The sequence below is a fragment of the Megalops cyprinoides genome, chromosome 1, assembly GCF_013368585.1.
Source record: "Megalops cyprinoides isolate fMegCyp1 chromosome 1, fMegCyp1.pri, whole genome shotgun sequence".
NCBI lineage: Eukaryota > Metazoa > Chordata > Actinopteri > Elopiformes > Megalopidae > Megalops > Megalops cyprinoides.
In genome coordinates this window covers 33,453,561-33,472,781 of record NC_050583.1, presented here as the reverse complement: position 1 = coordinate 33,472,781, position 19,221 = coordinate 33,453,561, and the positions used below count along the sequence as shown (strand labels likewise).

Sequence of the window (19,221 nt, the reverse complement as noted above, 5' to 3'; positions counted from 1 at the left end):
CCTAAATAATAGTCAAGTAATTAATTTTCCTCTATTGCAGTATGTCCCGGGGTATTTTCCCAGGATAACCTGGACAGAGCTAATTTGTCTTGGGGCCTTGTGCTGATAGAGTGGATCTCACTGATTTAGATGCATCCAGAATTTCACAGTTAACTTTTCAATTTGAACTTGCTATTGGTATTTCTGGGGACATTTAATGTGTTTTTAAATTTTCAGTTTGAAGGATAACTGTGACTGTCTGCTTTCACCCCAGTGTTTGTTATTATTGAGCTGAGGGCCCTGTATTTCGCTTCCATAAAGAAGGATTGAAGTTATAATGGAATCAAATGTTTAAGCAACATTTTTATGGGGGATTGTATTTATGAATTTTATTTTGTCAATTGTACAGAAGGCCCTGTGTGCTTTCTCCTTTATTGCATCCCAAGGTGAACTGATACCTGTTTCCCTAAAATCTTTCTTGGAAAATTACAACTTTGATGTCCAAAGTTATTGTCAATGCCCAATTCTGACTGATTTTTTCTTAAAATCCCCAGGTTCTGCTGTAGACAATCTCCTGTGGGTGACACCAGAACCAGAGACTCCATTTGCTGTATACACGCCATCTTCCTTTTTGAAAATAAAAACTTGCTTACATATTTGTTTACACATTTGTTCCCTTCACCCTGCCACAATATATCCTGTCATCAGACAAAAGACACTTCGTTGTTTAGTTCAGTTTTTTTCTGCAGGTTTTTTTTTTTTTTTTTACCAATGTGGTTGAAAGAAAAAGTTGTAGTTGAAGTGAAACACAGGATTGGATAAAATAGAATGATAAAACATACTGAAATATGTATGATATAAGCAAGTGAGGGCAGTAAGAGATGGGGCATTTATCTACAGTGGCTGTTTCCTCTCAAAGTGCAATCCAGCAGCCCCGATATTGCAGGACTTGCACATTTGCAGTGTGACTGGACTGAAGAGCAGAGCGGAGCTGTTTTAATTTATACTCTCATTAATTGTGCATTAGTCCTTTCTCAGTCAGGTGGTGCTTACAGTGCATGTGTAAAGAGGCCCTGGGGATGGTTGTCAGGCACGGCTCGATCCCTCGCTGTCAGGGGGCTGCTCTCACCCGCCACTCTGTGCTGACATGGATTGGGGAGAGAAGGCACAGCGTCACTGAGCTGACCTCTCCCTCTGTTTTCAGTTTTCGCCATTCCGCTCTTCATTACAGAAAGACGTGGGGTATTTAACTACACCATGAGGGAGCAGTGGCCTTCCCTGCCATTTCAGCTCCTTCTGCAGCGGGGCTGTCCCGGAGGATCGGCAGTGACAGGAGTCAGAGAGCTGTAAAAGAGAGGGCTGACAGAGAGCTTGTGGGGATATGTGTCAGACCAGAGTATGAATTGTCCCAGGTGTCTCTAACTTGTAATGGAGCGGTGATATTGATGAATATGCTGCCGGCGAAGAACAGACAGGCCCTTTGGTCTGCCTATCTGAGCGTGCTCCTGGCCGGAGGTTCTCTGATGACTAGATAAATGCGCGTGGGCGGGATGGGGAAACTCCGATGGAGTTAATGACGTGCCACATGGGTGGTCACCTGTGGCCGCTGCAGGCTGTGTCAACTGTGGCAAGGCCTGAGCGACAACAGGTAGCCTTGAGGGGACTTTAAAGCCAGGGGTCCTGCAATAAGTCACATTAACACCAAACATGCAATAGGACAGACCGCTTTGCTATGGGGTGAAGCTTTACAGTTTACAGTAGGATTAGCCCAGATGATAACAGCATTTTCAGTCATCCCAAAGGATGTGTTCTTAAAAATTGATGAGTCGTAGTTATGTCAATGTGTGTAATTTTCAGGTGGACCTGCTAGTGGTGGATCCTTGGTGACCTTTCCACTGTGCACCACACACATTTCTCAACATGATAACAATTTGATCTTTATTTTCCATTCTTCATCCACAATTCCCTTTGTCATTTGGATAGTTTCTTGATGTCAGTCATGACAGGTAATTGTTGAGTGTATTTATAATGATCTGTTTTAAGATGCAGAATATTGCAGGACATTTGGAGTATTCTGCACACATTAGTAGTAAGGGGGTTATTCTGGAATGCTTTATGATTTGTATTTGTATGATTTGTATGTATTGTGTATTTTATGTAGGTTGCTATGACTGAATATATACAAAGAGGCTGCTGAGGCTGCTGAGAGCCTGATTGCAGCACAGGAGGACCAAAGAAAGAGGGAACAATAAACGTGTGTGTGTGTGTGTGTTTGTGCATGCGTGCATGTATTTGTGTGTGCGTGTACATGTGTGTCTGTGTAATTGGTGTGGTAGCTGAGTGGAAGCCAGAACATGCGAGCCGCATTGTAACTTATTCCCACTGCTTCTCCCAAACACCTCGCTTGCCCACCCTCTCGTGCAGTGTGTAAAAGAGCTGCAGCCGCCGGCCACACCTCCCTCGGCTCCCATTGGCAGAGAGGGGCCTCCTCCCTCCCCTGCTTCATTGGCATTCCGGCAGTGCGCCGTGTGTGGAGGGCAGAGGAGAGCGCGAGTGCTACAGGAGCTGCCTCTTCTCTGGCTCTCCCCTGGCTGTCAGAGCTGCTGCTGCTGCCGCTGCTGCTGTGTGTCTCGCTGTTTTGTGGTTTCTGCAAGGAAAGGAGAGCACAGAGGGGGGGACTCCCTAACCTACAAAGCGGGAACCAGCTGCGCTCCGTTTCTCCAGCTTCCTCTGGGAACTAACCACCAAGGAGCTGCCAATACTCTCTGGCCACCCACCCCTACCCCACCTGAGCCCCCCTCTTTCCTCCCTCTGCCCTTGTCCTCGGCGGTTCCTCTGAAATTCCGGGGCAGTATATGGATAGAAGTTCCTTGTTTCAGCTCATACAGGAGCAGGTAAGCGGCGGCTCTGTGTTTCTATGGTGACGGTCTCCTGCCTCTCAGCTTCCTTGTCTCAATCTGGGGCGTCAAGAAAGAGGACAGAGGCTGGAGACGGCACTGTTGCAAGCGGTGGAAAGGCGACGTTTGAGAGCTCGGGGTGGCTGGTGTCCTCTGAATCAGAAGTTGGAGACAGAATTAGGACTTTCTAATACTAGAATTCCCCCAGCTGCGAACGTCACCCACCTCACAATGCAGAGCAGAGGCTGCTCGTTTCCGCCAGCAGACTTCTGAGTAGCACTCGCTGTTGGCGGTGTTGCTCTGCTGGATGCTCCTCTGGAGAAAGAACAGACTCCCGGTGGTGTTAGTAGCTGCCGATGGCCTGAGGTTACGCATTGTGAAGTTTGTCTTGCTGTTTAATCTGTTTAATCTGAGAGTGAACCCGCATCCATAGCTACTCCCTGTGTGTCCTGCTCTTGGTGCTGTCACTACTGCGCTTACAGACACATAGAGCAGGCTCTTGGGAGAGAGGTGGGAGCTCTGAGCCTTTAGTGATATTTCTGCCTCCTGCTGGTCCTGTAGTTCCTACCTGCCTCACACACGTTATTTGGGTATAGACTCTATGGAGGTGCAGTGCCTAGAAACTCCTGATTAAAGGCTTTCATTCCTTCGGGGGGCTTAGAAATTGAGATTTCCAATGAAATTGCAGATTGAAACGCTTTGCAAATGCTGTGAATGACATTGACTCCACCTGGTTCATTTAGATTTTGTTCATGGTATCCGGTTGGTTTTGTGATGGTTTTTTAAATTGAGCTGATTTTCCTCTAAACCAATTCAAATATTCATAAAGAGACACCGTTTATCAGCCGCACATGTCTGCCAGTCACTGTGCATTTGCCAGTAGCAGATCTTATCATCTCCTCAAATCTCTCAATTCACTCTTTGCTGTCTAATCCATCCAGTTGTCCTGACACGGCAGTGAAATTGCAGCAGCAGAAAGATTAGCTGATTGATGGATAGCTGGACGATTGCTGTGCGAAGAGAGGGGAAATTGATTATCTGCTCCTGGGTCAAAGGGCCATGGCTGGACCATCAGTGAAACACTGATAAAGAACAATGGGAAGAAATGGAGTGGAAGGTGTGTGTGTGTGTGTGTGTGTGTGTACATTTGTTTGTCTACCTGTGGTCATAGTCACAGGGAGAATCTGTGTGAATACTAATAATGATTCTTCTATGTAGTGGTGGTTGCAGTGGTGGTGGCTGGATAGTATTTCATTACAAAAGCTTGAGGGTGAGTAGTGTTTGATAATGCAGCATGTGTTTTCTGGCTATGTGATTAAGGGGGTCTTTAGTACTGCATGGGTGGGATCACAGCAGTGTGGTGGATCTGAGATAACACTGGGCATGGGTGTGTGGATGTCTCTTGGCCAATGATTTCATAGAGAGTGGGGCACGGTCATATCAGCTGAGATGTTGCAATTTTTGAAAAAGCATAGGGAGAATATTACCTGTAAATGTGAGATGTCAGCATGGAAACACACTACCGTCATTCAGGTTTCTGAGCCCCAAGAGGAGTGTGGTTGAGCTGTGAATGAATAAAAGGCACAATGCCCACACATACTGTACTTCTGCATGCAGCCCCACTATACCAGTATTTTATGAGGATGAAAGGAAAGTGCCTTTTTAAAGATTGAGCTGAATGCTGGGACACACTCTGGGGGACTGATTTGGCTGATTTGTGGAAATCGTCAGGCTTTCGGCCAAATGTAACTGTGATGGTCTGGAACCGACAGATCGCTTTAAAAGCGGGGGGGGGGGGGGGGGGGGCAGGTTCATCAAGATCTCCGCGGCAAACTGCAATTATAGCGATGTTTGTCACCAGCGGCCCACATCTCTGTCATCCAGCACTCTCTGCAGAGGAAGGGGGTGTTACCTCCCCTCCAGAGTGGCTTTGCTGCTGGATGGTGGCCCTTTCCCTCAGTCAGATGCAAGGTTACACGTTGACCTCTTCGCGATATTTGCTTTTAGTGCCTCTGTATCTTGCCTGTGTGGCTGTATTTTGAGTTTTTCTACTTTGTTATCTATTCTCCCCGCCACATATACGCACACAGCCACCACGTGCATTTCAGTCTAACCAGCAGAAACAGGCTTTCTCCCAGATTTGCTATGACGCTGAGTAAGCACGTAGTACTCTGAAAAGAGCTTAGCCGAGAGACTCTGGGAAAAGTTGGATTCAGCAGCATTAAAAAAGGGCAACATGCTCCTCGGGAACAGTGCTGCTAATATGGAACAACTGTCAGAGCTCATGGGCGAGCAGGACCCCCCCGGCAGCTACACTGAGCTGGTGGACCCAACTCCTCTGCTCTACATACAGTACAGCCTGTCACCCGAATGTCAGAGCCTACCAGATTCACAAGGAACAGTTCTATCTTCCCCAGTTTTGTTCTGTTGAATTCAGTTTCATTTCAGCAGCATTGAAATATTGGTAGCATTTCCACTTTCCTTTTTGTTTGTCACATACACACACACACAAAAAAACATCTGCCCCCAGGGTTCCTTCTTCAGCTCTATGCAAAGGTTTTGAACATATCAGATCAATTTTAGGGCTGACTTAAATCGAAAAGCACACAAGAACACACAAGAGCACACAAGAACACCTTTAGATTACATACAGAGGCTGAGATACTGAGATAATTCACACACAGATCAGTACAAAGCTCTGTAAAAAAAAAAAACAAGGTACAAAACTGGGAAAAATAGCTTGGACACTAGGCATGGGGTGAATGTGTTTCATCTGGTCTGGCTTCCCTACAAGCCTGAGGGACACCATGTGCCTCTTCTGTTTCCATCGATTGCTCATACCAGCTCATTCTCAGCTTCTCTCACTGGTATTTACCTGACTCCTCATTTGTGAAAAGAGGGTTTAATCCAGTTTACATTGATGGCAAAGAGAGCGTCATTAACTATTCATCCTTTTCTGCAGGCAGGTTGTGCCAGATTGAGATTTTGTAGAGGAGCATGTCCTGATTCTCAGACAGCTGTGCAGTGAAGCTGGGGTCAGAGAGACTGTGTCACTGTGCTGTCACAGAAGGCATAAAACCTAGTTTACATGTTCAATATGTTGCATTTACAGAGGTCACATATGCTATTTGGCAAAGCTGGAAAAAACCTTTACAAACATGCCCTATAGCTGTGTGTGGCCCAGGCTTCTTTAAGATTATTACAAACCTGCTCTCTGTTCTCTTCTTGCCACTTACTAAGAATTCTGAACAATGTTGGTTCAGAACTGGATCAAATTTACTGAGGCCTAGGCCAGACAAGACTTCAGCAACATGTCCAGAGTATGTACTGAGATCCAGCTTCACCCTTACATGTGTGTGAGTTTGTGAGAGAGAGAGAGAGAGAGAGAGAGAGAGAGAGAGAGAGCACTAGCTACGTGAGTCAGTTTATTAGTCTTTGTCTGCAGGAGGCAGCGGTGTTGGGCTCAGGCTATTTCAGGCACACTACTGCACACACGCATACAGAGCTTTTTCAATTGCGCACACATTCCTGTTTGTCTTAAGGGCTTAATATAGAAACAGCACAGACAGAGCTGCCCGGATGCAAGTGAGACATTATCCAAACACACAATCTTTGATTAAGATCTTTTCAAAGATTTATTCCCCCTGAAAGCTCATTTCACACTCTGGAACCAGCTGGATGCAGGGATTCCGCTTCACTTTATTCAGTTATGTTTGTGAAGCAGAGGAGGGCCCCAGTCCTGATGAGTCTCTCACAGCTCCATCAGCCTGTCTGCAGTAGGGGTCTTCACTCTGTTATACCCTGGTTCATTATACTCTTGCTGCCTGTGATGATCCTGTTCTGTCATGATTCATGAGACACTAGTGTGCTATAACTGTAATGGCTCAGTATTCAGTCTGGTATGTTCTCAGGTGCAGTCACCATTTATGGCTCTAGTGGGTACCCTATGCACACCGAAATCTGGTGTGGTTACCACAGTCCTGCAATGCAACACAACTTCAGAATACAAAATCATGATCAGGTAGAACCTCATATGCGGGAGTGATCTCCCACAGGCAGAAGAGTGTAACTCCTATGTCTTCTCCTTTTCACTCTAACACACAGAATCATTGATATTCTTGCAGTTGTGGGCCTCTCATGGGCCATGTATTCTGCCCATGAGGGTGCACAGCCTCCTTAAATGTCTGAGGGAGTTAGATTCTCCCTCAATAGGGGTCTAGCGGTTACCCAGTACCTGGACATTCTGCCTAACTGCAGCACAATCACAGTGCAGTGAAAACTGTTTTCAGTTTGTTACGTGCATTCAGACACACTGCCCACAATTTAAGAAGCGTTTTTCCCAAAAGTGATTTTTCTTTTAATTCACATCACACAGCCTGTTTTCTCGCCACGGCTGGAATAAGCCAGGTGTTGCCCTGCCCTGCTGCCCTGAGCAAAAACTAGAAAACCAAAAATAGGTGACAAATAGCAGCGTGTTGTACTGGGGAGTGAAGTGGAACGCTCTGCTCTCTCCCGCCCACTCCTTTTGTTTCCCGCGGTAAATGAATTGTAATTAAGCCAAGCGTGCGGCATCTGTCACACGTCCCTCGTGTGCCTTTCCCCCTGGGTGCAAAGCAGCAGTGACATGAGGCCGGAGCTGACGCCGAGGGCTCTTTTTTAGCGCAGACCTCCCCCTCACGATCATAAACAGCGTGCGGCTCAAAGACAGGCAGGAAGCGCAGTGTTGCGATAATCTGCTCTGCAGCGCCTCTGCACGTGCGATCCCGCAGGGCCGTGTGTCGCTTACACTCCTTGTGAACCACACAGCCGTGCTCCCTGCTGCTCTGTCCACTGGAACAGAGGTTAACCATTCCAGCAGGTTAACCATGCGACCATGTGCTTGGGTTTCCATGATCAGCCATGGCTGCCTCATGGGCAGACAGCCACCCCATTCCTCACTGTCCCCTTCTTTTCACTTTAACCCTCTTCATCTTTCTCTGTCCCTGTTTTCTCTATATCCCTCTTTGTCTTTCTCCTCACTGCATCATTCCATGTCTTTATCCCTCTCTCCTGCCTCAGTGCTTTTATCCTCAGCAATATCCTTTTTCCCCCTCTCTATCCTGCTCCTTACTATCCCTCTGCCCTCTTTTCTCTACACCATCTCCCCTTCCTCTCTCCTCCTCCTCCCTCTATCCATCTTCCCCCTCTCAATATTCTCTGGGTCTCCTTTCCTCCCTCTCCCTTTCCGCCCCCCCCCCCCCCCCCCCACCACCTCCTTCTCCATCTCTTGTGCGTGGCTCCTGCACACAGAAATGTGAAAGCTGTGACATGCAGGCAGCCCCGTCGCCATGACAACCGATGCAGCTTGTCAATGCGCCGTCCTCGCCGTAGGATCAGTTCAATAAACGCTTCCTCTCAGCACCGTCGCTGCCCCCATCTATCACACAGGGCCCCACAAACATCCCCCCCCCCCCCAACTGACCCCACAGGACCACAGTCCTGCCCGCTACCTGACCTCTCACAGAGCACAAGCCCTTGTCTGAATCAAATATATTACATATTTACGATTGACTGATAGTCATGCAGCATGCAGCCTGATAAGAATTCCTCACATTTCTAATTACTCTAAATATTTCAATGTGTTTGGTGAATGTAAATGTTTTACATTTACACAATGCTTCCTTGTGGAAACCAAATCCTTTTTATAGAGGACCAATCACAGTGAACCACATCCAAAGTGAATTTCTGTGGACATCCATGTTGGAATCTCCTCTCCCACTTTACTTAATGGACTGGTATTCCTTTCCATGCAGTGTCCCTTAGTGCTCTGTTTTTCTTTCTCTCTCTCTCTCTCTCTCTCTCTCCCTCCCTCTCTCCCTCTCTCTATCAGTGGAGTAGACTATCACGGTAATGGTAGCACTACTGCACCTTGTGTGCTCCCCTGTCTGTACATCTTATCACTCAGAGAGCAGCTCTATGGTGTGTAGATCGACACATCTCCACCAAACACCTGCAGTCAGCATCTCGAGGGAAGTGCTCACTGCATTGCATCTTTTAAACCGTCATGCTCTGAATTATGAAACACTGGACCTCCAGGCTGACACCAGTGTGAACCCCCTGACCCTGTATCCGTGACGATGCAGTGGCATGAGGTGACGGGCACTGACTTCATTTCCATGCATTTCCTTCAGCTGGCTCCATGTTCAGTTTGCAGTGATGTGCCCCGGCTGGTCTGTCTAGTCAGTGCCCCTAGACACACTCCCTTACTTCACCCGTCTCCATCACTCTCACTTCCCTCACCCCACACCATTGATAGCCACCGCAAACTGCACACACTTCTTTATCCTTCCCAAAGGAAGAATACGTCATGTTTAAAAGCTTAAATGAACCGGCATGGAAATGCAATAAGTGGATTAGGCAGAAATAGATCAAAGCCATTTTTTAATGCTCTTGTTTTCACACATACATGCGTTCACAAAACAATCACAATGGCTTCTTTGCTGAAGGTAGACTACAGCGAGGGGCTTCAGGCAAATGCAGGGAGTGGGACTGCGCTCCAGAGAGATTACGCGATAAGGGGAAAGGAATGAAGACAACAGGAGTAGCAACAGGAGGGTGGTTCAGCGAGGGGTGACGGGTGTGTGAGGAGGTGATGAGGGAGCCGTGGCACTCAAGCGTGGAGGTTTTGGCGTCGTTCCTCTTCCTTTGTTATTTCCATGTTGTTCTCCCTGTGCTGGTAGACACACTCGCGTCTGTGACCCCTGGCCCTCGCGCGGACAGCTGAGCAGACCATCGATTTTCTATGTGAGAAATGTTTGCTGCAACAATAACACCTTTAGACAGGGACAGAGATGGGTTGACGGTTTCAGCTAGTCTTGACCTTTGTTTGTGTGATTATCATTGGTTCAGTAATCAGTAGACTTCTAGTCTCACCAATCTCCTCCACCTGGGCTGCGTGTTGCTGTTCGTGACAGTGTGAGAAGTGCAAAGGGTTGGCCACTAGTGCAAACACATATTTTCAGTGTAGAACATATCTTTTATGCACCATTAGTCTTGGAAGTGCGACAGTGTTGAGAAATGTACCACTGAAATGCTCCCACAAGGAACCATGACATGTGCAGACATAGGTACTGTTCAGATATGTTACCTACTGGCACCTGAGTCCAAAAACCAAAGAAAAAGCAAGCTCTGTGGCGATCAAGTTCAGTGCCCAGGGGCCTTTTAGCCCTTCCTGGCATCATACAGTAAGAGTTTCATTTCTGTGCTTTTTTTCTGCTGTCGCTAGTGTATTTTCTTGATTATTTTGTTTGGCCAGAGTAAAATCTACTCCCTGTCCTTGAATGGCAGTTGTGATCACACCTGTGTGTTTGTATGTCTGTCTGTCAGCCAGTCTGTGTGATATGAAGAGGACAGCTAAAAAGTTATGGATGAATTTGAGGGAAGTATGGTGAAGATCGCCTAAGGGACAATGAAAAAAGTATTCTATTTTATGGCAGGTGTGATGGCCGATAAGGATGGCAGAGGTAGACACTGTAGTTAATAACTGTCCTCAATCAGTTCATTACATACTAGGATTATCCAAGAACCCTTCTTCATGCTCTTTCTCATTACAAAAACACCCTCTGAATATGAACCTTGCAGCTCTCACCACTTCACAGATAACAGCAATACAAGTGAGAACTGACAGAGAGGACCACTGAGCAAGTGATCACGAGGGGTCTGTGTACATTTCCACAGCCGACCTGCAGACTTTTAAGAAGGGCTTTTAAAGCAGTATTACCAGTTCACAGAGATGTTTAAGTAATCAATAACATTTTGTAGGTAAACAGTACAAATATGTTGCTATATCTGATAGCAGTCAGCAGGTGGCTCTGTATTTGCAGGAACTTAAGATCTGAGACAGTATCGGCTACAGTCCTGCTGGTATCTCTGTAGCCATTGACCCAACTGATCCATACTGCTGTGAATAAAGGGGCCGGACATATCTCATACACAAGCAGCTTAGTAAGCAAGAACTATGCATTGGTAATGTGGATCCTAATAGCAGCAGTATGAGCTAGTGCCTAGATGACATTATTGCACTGTGATAGATTAATAAATAAATAACTTTAGACATGGGGAGAGAGTGAAGTAGATTAACAGGAATTAAAGTACCGCTTGTGCTCAATTAAACAGTATTATGCGTCTCAGAAATTGGTGCCGAGGCAAAGATCCATCTTGCATTAGTCAGACTGGCTCCTCCGTTGTTTCTAACACCCACCCACACTGACACATGTGCACACACGCATGTCCACACACATAGAAAGCAACAATGTGTCCATATGGGTAGCAGTGTGGTGTAGTGGTAAGGAGCATGGCTTGGGACCGAAAGGTTGCCAGTTTGACTCCCCACTGAGGCACTGCCGTTTTACCCTTGGGCAAGGTACTTAACCCAAAAAAATTCTAGCAGTATAAATGGACCACATGTAAAATTGTAACCTATGTTAGTTGCTCTGGATAAGAGTGTCTGCTAAATGACAGTACTGTAATGCAGTGTAATATGTCAGCTGGGCCATGCATTGTGATGAACTCTAACGTCCCTTATGGCGGAGGCCATAGTGAGTGCTAGAGCCTCGCTCTGACTGGGAAATCCTCTCACTCACAGCACTGAGTGGCCTCAGGCCTGAATGTGGGAGGGAAAATGGCCGCTGCTCAGTTTGGCCAGCAGAGTGAGAGTAATTTAGGAGCTTCATTGTAATACTAGAATCAAAGACAGATGAGGCCTTACCTCAACTAACCAAACACAAGCACACAGTGAACTGGTGCTCGGGAATTGCAGGAAGGAGACGAGAGCACACGAAACAGAATGACTCCAGAGTGATGCAAGAGTTGAAAGTCAGCTCTCAGAGAGATTCAGCGTGGTGTTGTTTTTATTTTCTTGCTCCGCCCTAAACGTGTCTACATTTTTTTCCAAGCACAGTGTTTTATTAGTGTCTGATTTATTCCCTAGAGGTAAGACCGCTGGGACCAATGTAATTCAAATATAATTAACAAGGAATAAACAGCTAATTAAAACTTTCTTCATGCTATTTTGTGATGTAACTTAGCACAAAGCCCTACCCTGACACTTAACTGACATTGTGAACAATTTGCCAGCGCTCACAATTCTGACCCAGCACCCTTTTACTCTAATTGTCATGAAGGAGAGAAAGTGAGATTGCCACTCTGAAGCAAATACAGAGCGGAAGACGGAAAATAATTAAAGAAGCTGACAGCGGAGAAAGGGGCAGGAGTTCACATAATAGGCTGCAGAGGGATTACACCACTGTCTCCATTCTTTTTTTATCATGTCCATGTAGATGTCATGGCTCAGATGATACATGGGTAAAACCTAAAGGGCAAGAACAGGATCATATACATGCATAGACAGACAGGTACTCAGAGATAAGAGCACACATTCTCATATGTGGGCAAACTCACACACATGTAGCTTCAGACACACATGGCATATGCAGGGATACACATACATACACACAGACACATACACACATGCATACATATACACACACATACACACAAGCACTGTGTGTATTAGTGACCCTGCACTTCATTTCCCATTCCCTGTGATGCACTATTTCAAACTCCTAAACAGTGACATTTTTATGAGGCTCCTCTGCCCAAATCAATTAAAGAGATTCGATAGCACAGAAGCATCAGCATTAATAACCACACAGCCTGTGGCCCGCAGAATTGTAAAAGTGGCAGCTGAAGAGAGCCGTGGGCATCTCTATCTGTCTCTTGTTTGTCTCATGTTTGGAATGTGCTTGACCCATAAGGCCAAGGTTACACCGTTCCACTCAGAAACAAAACTGATAAAAGAGAGGTTTGAACTGTGCCACAAATATCACTTTCCAAATCAAATATTTGAATACATCAACATTATACATTATGTTTTACTTAATAGGGGATTTTGGTTTTGCTTATATAGTATTTGATACATCTGTATTCCACATTTAAATCTAATTTCTTTATTTGAAGCACAGCTTGATATAGTCAACACTGAACCAATATGTTGTGTAATGTTGTGTAATGTAATGTAATGTGTTTAAGTGTAAGTTGGGGACATCTGGGAGACAAGGGAGCTGTGCCTGTCAAACTTCCCCTTTTGACCGTTTCTTGTCGTCCTCATTGTTTTAATTTTGGTTATACCACGTCTTTGCAGAAATGCTACCTCTCTATCAATGTCACTGCCTTTCATCATTCCAATACATGAGGGCTTCATGCAGTGCTGCCACATGTCCATTAAAGCTGGTGTGTTATGTCACTTTTGGCAGCTGGACCCAGAGAACACCGGTTTCATCGCAGTGGAGAACTTCACCAGCCTGGTGGAGCATCATGAGCTGCAACTGGACCCATCCAAGCTGGAGATGCTGTTCGCCCTGGTGCAGAGCAACGAGGACGGCCAGGTCTGCTACCAGGAGCTCATTGAGCTGGTGAGTTCAGAGGTGGAAAGAGGAGGGGTAGAGGAATCCCTAGAGCTGGCCTCTGATTGGTTCACAGCAGAGAAGGTAGATTGCCCTTGGAATGTCACCACCAAAAGCCATATTGATGACAAGAATATCAATTCAAAAAGGGTAGAGAATTGATTTTGATGTTTAATGATGAAGGGTTTATCATTCAAAAATTGAACCATGCAGCAGTCTTTAGAGCCTATTAAAGTTTATCAAGTACTTTTTTGGAGGAGGAGGAGGGTTTGAATGATTAATAACTGTGCTAACCACCACACACCACCCATATAAACTCACATGTGTGTGTGTGTGTACACACACACACACACACACACACACAATTTCATACATTTGGCAACATACACAAAATATTTCAATGTTTCAAGAGGCTCCAAACTATTATGCTAAATAGATCCTAGATGAGATGAAATGCATGCTGTGGGTAGGAGTAGTGAAAATGCAGAAATTATGCTCTGTGATATAGTTGATGACTTTGAAGCAGAAGAGTTTACACAGGCTTCCTCCCCTAAGAGAGGCTGCTGTAGTCTGGAGCTCACAGCAGGAGGGCTGCACCTGTGCTGGGGTGACACTCACTGCGGCCTGAGGCTTCAGAGGGCCTGTATTGGAATTCACATGGCACAGTAGAATAAAGTTCACACTAAGAACCAGGAAGGCAGTATTTACTCATTCTATCCCTCACCCTTTTCTTTTCTTTTGCCCTTTTAATCCCAAGAGTCATTTTGTCCAGACTGAGAGTCAAACAGCTTGTCTAGAAGTTTTTTTTGCCTATTGAGCTTTCAGTCCTTTCCCTTGAGAGAAGTGTCTGCTGATCATAAGCGTGTGGTTTAGATATATAATTGATGCAAGTCATTGCATCATTTTGCTTCAAATGGAGAGGATGTGCTCCATACACATGTAGTTACACTTTCCTTAATGGATCCTTTCTTGCATTTGGTTTCTAGTGTTTACTGAGACAAATGTAACTGCAGCCAAGAACCAAGAATGTTTCTTTCCTCTCCCTCAACAGCCCACCTCTTGTTTTATATAAAACACACTACACATTTCCTCAGCTACAATTAAACTGTTTCAAATTCAACACTTTGCTGATGCAATTTGCATGCTGTCAGCATCATATTTATAGCTGCTAGCAGTTATTACTCACACACAAACACATACAGTCACAAACCTGTACAAACACTTTCTCTCATTCTCTCTCTCTCTCTCTCTCTCTCTCTCACACACACACACACACACACACAAATATATGTGCACACACCTACACACACATATACAGGACTGGTGCTGGTCAACATCACTTCCACACCAGCTTCCCTGAGAGAGCAGTTTTATGCTGACTAAATAGGTGTATAAGTATAGATAAAGATCTCTGCTAAAGACAGCACCCACCCCTACTGAAAGATACAGTGCCTTGGACGTGACTTGTTTCTGAAGTGGTGAGAGGAGTCTACCTTATCTACTAAGAGTTCAACAGATAAAATGTACAAAATATAAACACAATTTTAAAGCCAGAGCCTCAATTTATAACTTGGGGTGTCCCCAAGCAACAACATCACTCTGCTCTTTCTCTTTGGGAAGTTTAAAGAGGGGGAATACCACTGACAATACCTGTCAAATGGTGAAGACATTTTGAATTTAGAGGTGAATTGCTGCCATTATATCATCTGAAGTGTCTGTTGGCATTGGGGAGACTGTAGCCTGGCTTGATTTAGAGAGAGGCTGGGTAGACAGAAGATCGCTGTCACGGGAGATGGAGCAGGATATGTGTGTGTGTGTGTGTGTGTGTGTGCGCGTGTGCATTTGTGTATGTGCACGCACGTATGTGTGTGTGTGTATGTGTATGTGTGCGTGTGTGTGTGTGCACTTATGTGTATGTGTATGTGTGTGTATGCATGCATTCCTCTGTGTGTGTGTGTGTGTGTGTGTGTGTGTTTGTGTTTGTGATGGGCAGCCCTCAATGCTGGCAGAAAGCAGGTTCTAGACTGGCAGCGTTCCTGCGCAGCGATTGAAATGTCTCTCTGAAGAGCAACAGAGAATGCCTGTCATCCCATGAGGTGCTATATTCTGCAAGTGTTTAAACCTCAGTGTGGTGCATATAGCCTGGAGCCTGCCCTCTGCTGGAGGCCTGAGCAGTCTTAGCAGTCTCGCCTCTCTCATTGAGTCTCTTAGCTCTGTCTCAGCCCCTGTGACTGACTGCTGTACATCCTTTAAAGGAGAGCTGTCTCTCTTTTGGGAGGGGCAGAGCTCGCCTCTGGGGCAGACCCTCCATGACACTTTTTATTGCTTGTCAGTCCAAACATTTTCCCTGACCCCATCACTGGGCTGGTATCTCCTGGGTCTCATTCCCCTGCTTCCTCCCCTTCCCAGCATGCTCGGGAAGCCTGGGATGCCCGCTGCTGTGATTCAGAGTGTCAGAGCCGCTGCTGTGGGGCACAGGCCAGGGGAAGGGTGCTGCTGGGGGGGAGCCGGTGTTCCCCAAGCTCAGGTCATGACTCCTGCCCATGCTGGGGCTGAGCCGAATGCATGGTCTGGAAATGTGTTTGACGTATCCTGCTGTTCCCGCTACCAGATCTCTGCGAGAGAGCTCCATCAGTCTCGCCTCGGGCATGAATAACAAACGCGGTGCAAACTGACACAGGGGAATCTCCACTTTGGGAGGGGGTGGAACACAATGAAAACAAACATCTGACACGATAAACAAGCATTAGCGCAGGGTCACGGCAGTCTGTGGGAGCTTATGAAAGGGGGGCCCTGAACTGTGTAGCCTGTGGAGCAGCAGGGTGGAGTCTGGATAGTTCTACGGAAGAATAACACTGGCAGAGTGCAGACACAATTAGGCCTTTTTAAATAATTGGGAGTGTTGTACCTGTATTGTTTGGATGGATAATGCCTCCTTAATGGAGCATAGCAGCACACATCTGTGAAGTAAATCTCAATCATTCTAACAGTGACTGCCCTGAGACCATTTACACCTGTCATCAAATCTGAGCCATGAGATGGATTCTTTATTTTGATTGGAGCTGGAGTGAGCTGGACACATACAGGTACAAGGACCAAGTGGATTTATGGTGAAGAACCAACAGAAGTAATGTTCTTAAACCTGTTCTTAATCTTTCCTGCTGGAGCTGTGAGTACTGTAATGTCCATCATGAAGGAGCAGTCATGGCCACACTCAGTATGGGAAGTGGATGAGACTGAAGTTCCACAGCACCATCCATCGAGTAACACCTTATTTTGATAGAAAAGAAAGAGTTTCTTTCTCACTAGAAAACAGTGCCTTCTTACTTACTCTTGACCTGCAGAATCAATACTCCACAGCTCTGATTAGACCAGGGAACTGTTCTCCTATAGGCATGCACACACATACACACACACACACACACACACACACACACACACACACACACAGAGAGCTCAAATAATCCAATTTAGGGGAGACAAAGGCGTGAACAGTTTCCTCCCTGTCAACTGCCAAGCATGGGATCGTCAGAGCTGCTATCGATACCTCATTTGAATCTGACAAACCCTGCAGAGGTGCAGTGCAACAGGGCTGCGCATAGCAAGCAGATCTGAGACCTGCTCCGCGCCACCCTACTCAGCCACACCGCTACCACCTCCCGGCCTGCTGTTAACTGAATTATCCGCTAACTGCGGAGAGGGGTGTGCAGATTGGAGGGCATTGAAATAAAAACTCGGGGCCAAAATTAAGTGTTGCATCGATAATTCCTGGCTAAACAAGGCAGACTTGGCAGTGTCGAACCCCCAGAGCTGCGCAGTAATTAATAGTGATGATGCCAGGAAGAAAGAGCGGAGAGGATAGCGCTTTCCATGAATCTTGATTGCCGTCTGCAGCTGCAAGGCACGTGCACTGAAGGAGAGAGCAGGCAGCGACGCCGAGGCCGCGGGCTTCCTCCATGCCACGTCGGGGTTAACCGGGGTTAACAATGTCATTATCATGTGCTCAACTCCACTCCACCTGCACAGAAAGAGAGCACAACAACGGCTCATTACAATTCTGGGCAGGGGGAGAGGAGCCGAGGAAGGAGGGGAGTGAGGAAAGGGGGAGGAGGGGAACAGTGGGAGGAGGAGAGAAAGGAGGGAAGGCTGCTGAGCTGTTCAAGGCGTGCTGCGCCACGTGTCCTCTGGCTCATCCCGCTTTGTCTTTTTTCCGCGTCTCCTACACTGTGGCTATGGTGCCACGTTCGAGAGTTTTAACACTTTGGTACGGGCAATCTGAGCAGTGAGGGTGATCGCACATGCAGAGAGATTGTGCAGGTCTTTCGCACTGAATGCTCTCCTGCAGCGGGTGAGGCTCCCCCTCTCTGTGCCCCACCATTGTGCTTCCTCGTGCCTGGAGCTCTCTGCTCTAAGGTGCATTTCTCCTTCGGACAGGAACACTTCACTTGAGTGTCTGGGAACTGAGGTTTTTAGACCCTTATACTTAATACACAAAGCATGTTTCTCTGGGTTTTTTTTTTTGGTGGGGAAAGGGGGGGGTGTGACTCTGGATGCAGGTGAACTTTCATCTTAAAAGACTTTTTGTGATACAGAATGCACATCTGGGTCAGCCGATAACAGGCAGCAGGGAGGAGAGTGCAGGTCCCACTGGAGTTTGTTCCAGTGCCTGCTCTATGTGAGTGAGGCCCCCAAAATTCAATGCACCTCACTGTGTGTGTGTGTGTGTGTGTGTGTGTGTGTGTGTGTGTGTGTGTGTGTGTGTGTGTGTGTGTGTGTGAAAGACAGTGTGGATGTGTACATCTCTGTGTATGCTTTGTCCTGTTGGTGCAAAACCCAGCCCCTTTAAACGGCAGTTTTATCCTACATCAGGGTAATGCATGCTGATGCTCACAGGATAATTCCCCTGCTCCACTAGGGCCGTCCACTTCCTCCGCCTGGGTGGCAACGCTGTGGACTTGGCCCCAGCTGAAGGGAACAAAAGGATTATCTGGGAACGATTCACACAGAAGCAGCGCCAAGAGCCGCTTTATATTTATAGTGGGGCGCAGTGATTCCAGCACACGCTCCCATCAGCTGAGGGCTGTGCCACCCTGCCTCCACACAAAACTAACCATATGCCTGTGTATTTAAAAAAATCAAAAAAACCAAATCAAAGGGCCCTCTGCTAGCTGTACGTGACGGAGGAACAGCAGCACACAGGGAGGGGCGAAGGGGATTAGTCCAGTCTCTGTGAGGCCTCAGTCATCTCTGCGGAGGTGCTAAATTTGGTGGATATGTGTAAAGTAGGTAGCGCTGTTCAAACTGAATACCTCAGCCTTGTCTCGCAGCTCTGTCCTGAGCGTCCTTCTCTCTCCAGTGTGCCGCCTGTGATCACAGCCACTAAATGTTGCTTGTAATCCTTTTTGTTAGCTCTCAGAAGCCAGTCATAACTGAAGTATACCCCATGTCAGTGCTTAAATGTACCTTAAAGTCTTCTGAAACATTAAGCACTTCAGAGCCTTGGTGGAATGGATGGACACCAGGGAAAGGTAACCACAGGGCATTTTGTTATCGTTTGGTCGCAGTGAGGTTGCGGATCAAGTGCAACCGCTCACTCATTAATTACTCTCCACAAGCAGACCCTTTGTGTTAGCTGGAGGATTTGTGGTGCTTCTGGTGATACGAAAACCATCACACTCAGACGTTGATTTCTCTGGTACTCACAGGGATGCACTATCACGTCATGTGACACAGAACTCTTAGTGGCATCCAGTTGACAAATGTCTTGTGGGGCTCAGCAGTCACGCACTCTGCGCCTGTATGAAGACGCAGCGCGTTTCATTGTCTGCTCACGCTTTCGTGTCCTCACTTCAAAGGGAATTAATGTTCACTTAGTGCTGTCATTACAGAGAGTTGTAATGTAA

At 46.6% G+C, this 19,221-nt stretch overlaps 1 protein-coding gene across 1 annotated transcript in view; it reads left to right on the top strand.

Moving 5' to 3' along the window:
- Window positions 1-2,531: 2,531 nt before the first annotated feature.
- Window positions 2,532-19,221, top strand: part of rhbdl1 (rhomboid, veinlet-like 1 (Drosophila)) — a 49,452-nt gene continuing 32,762 nt past the window's right edge. Inside the window, exons 1-2 of the mRNA XM_036542660.1 lie at window positions 2,532-2,873; window positions 13,169-13,327. Of these exons, the coding sequence (XP_036398553.1) occupies window positions 2,835-2,873; window positions 13,169-13,327 (198 nt within the window). The 5' untranslated portion in view covers window positions 2,532-2,834. The remainder of the gene's footprint in view (window positions 2,874-13,168; window positions 13,328-19,221) is intronic.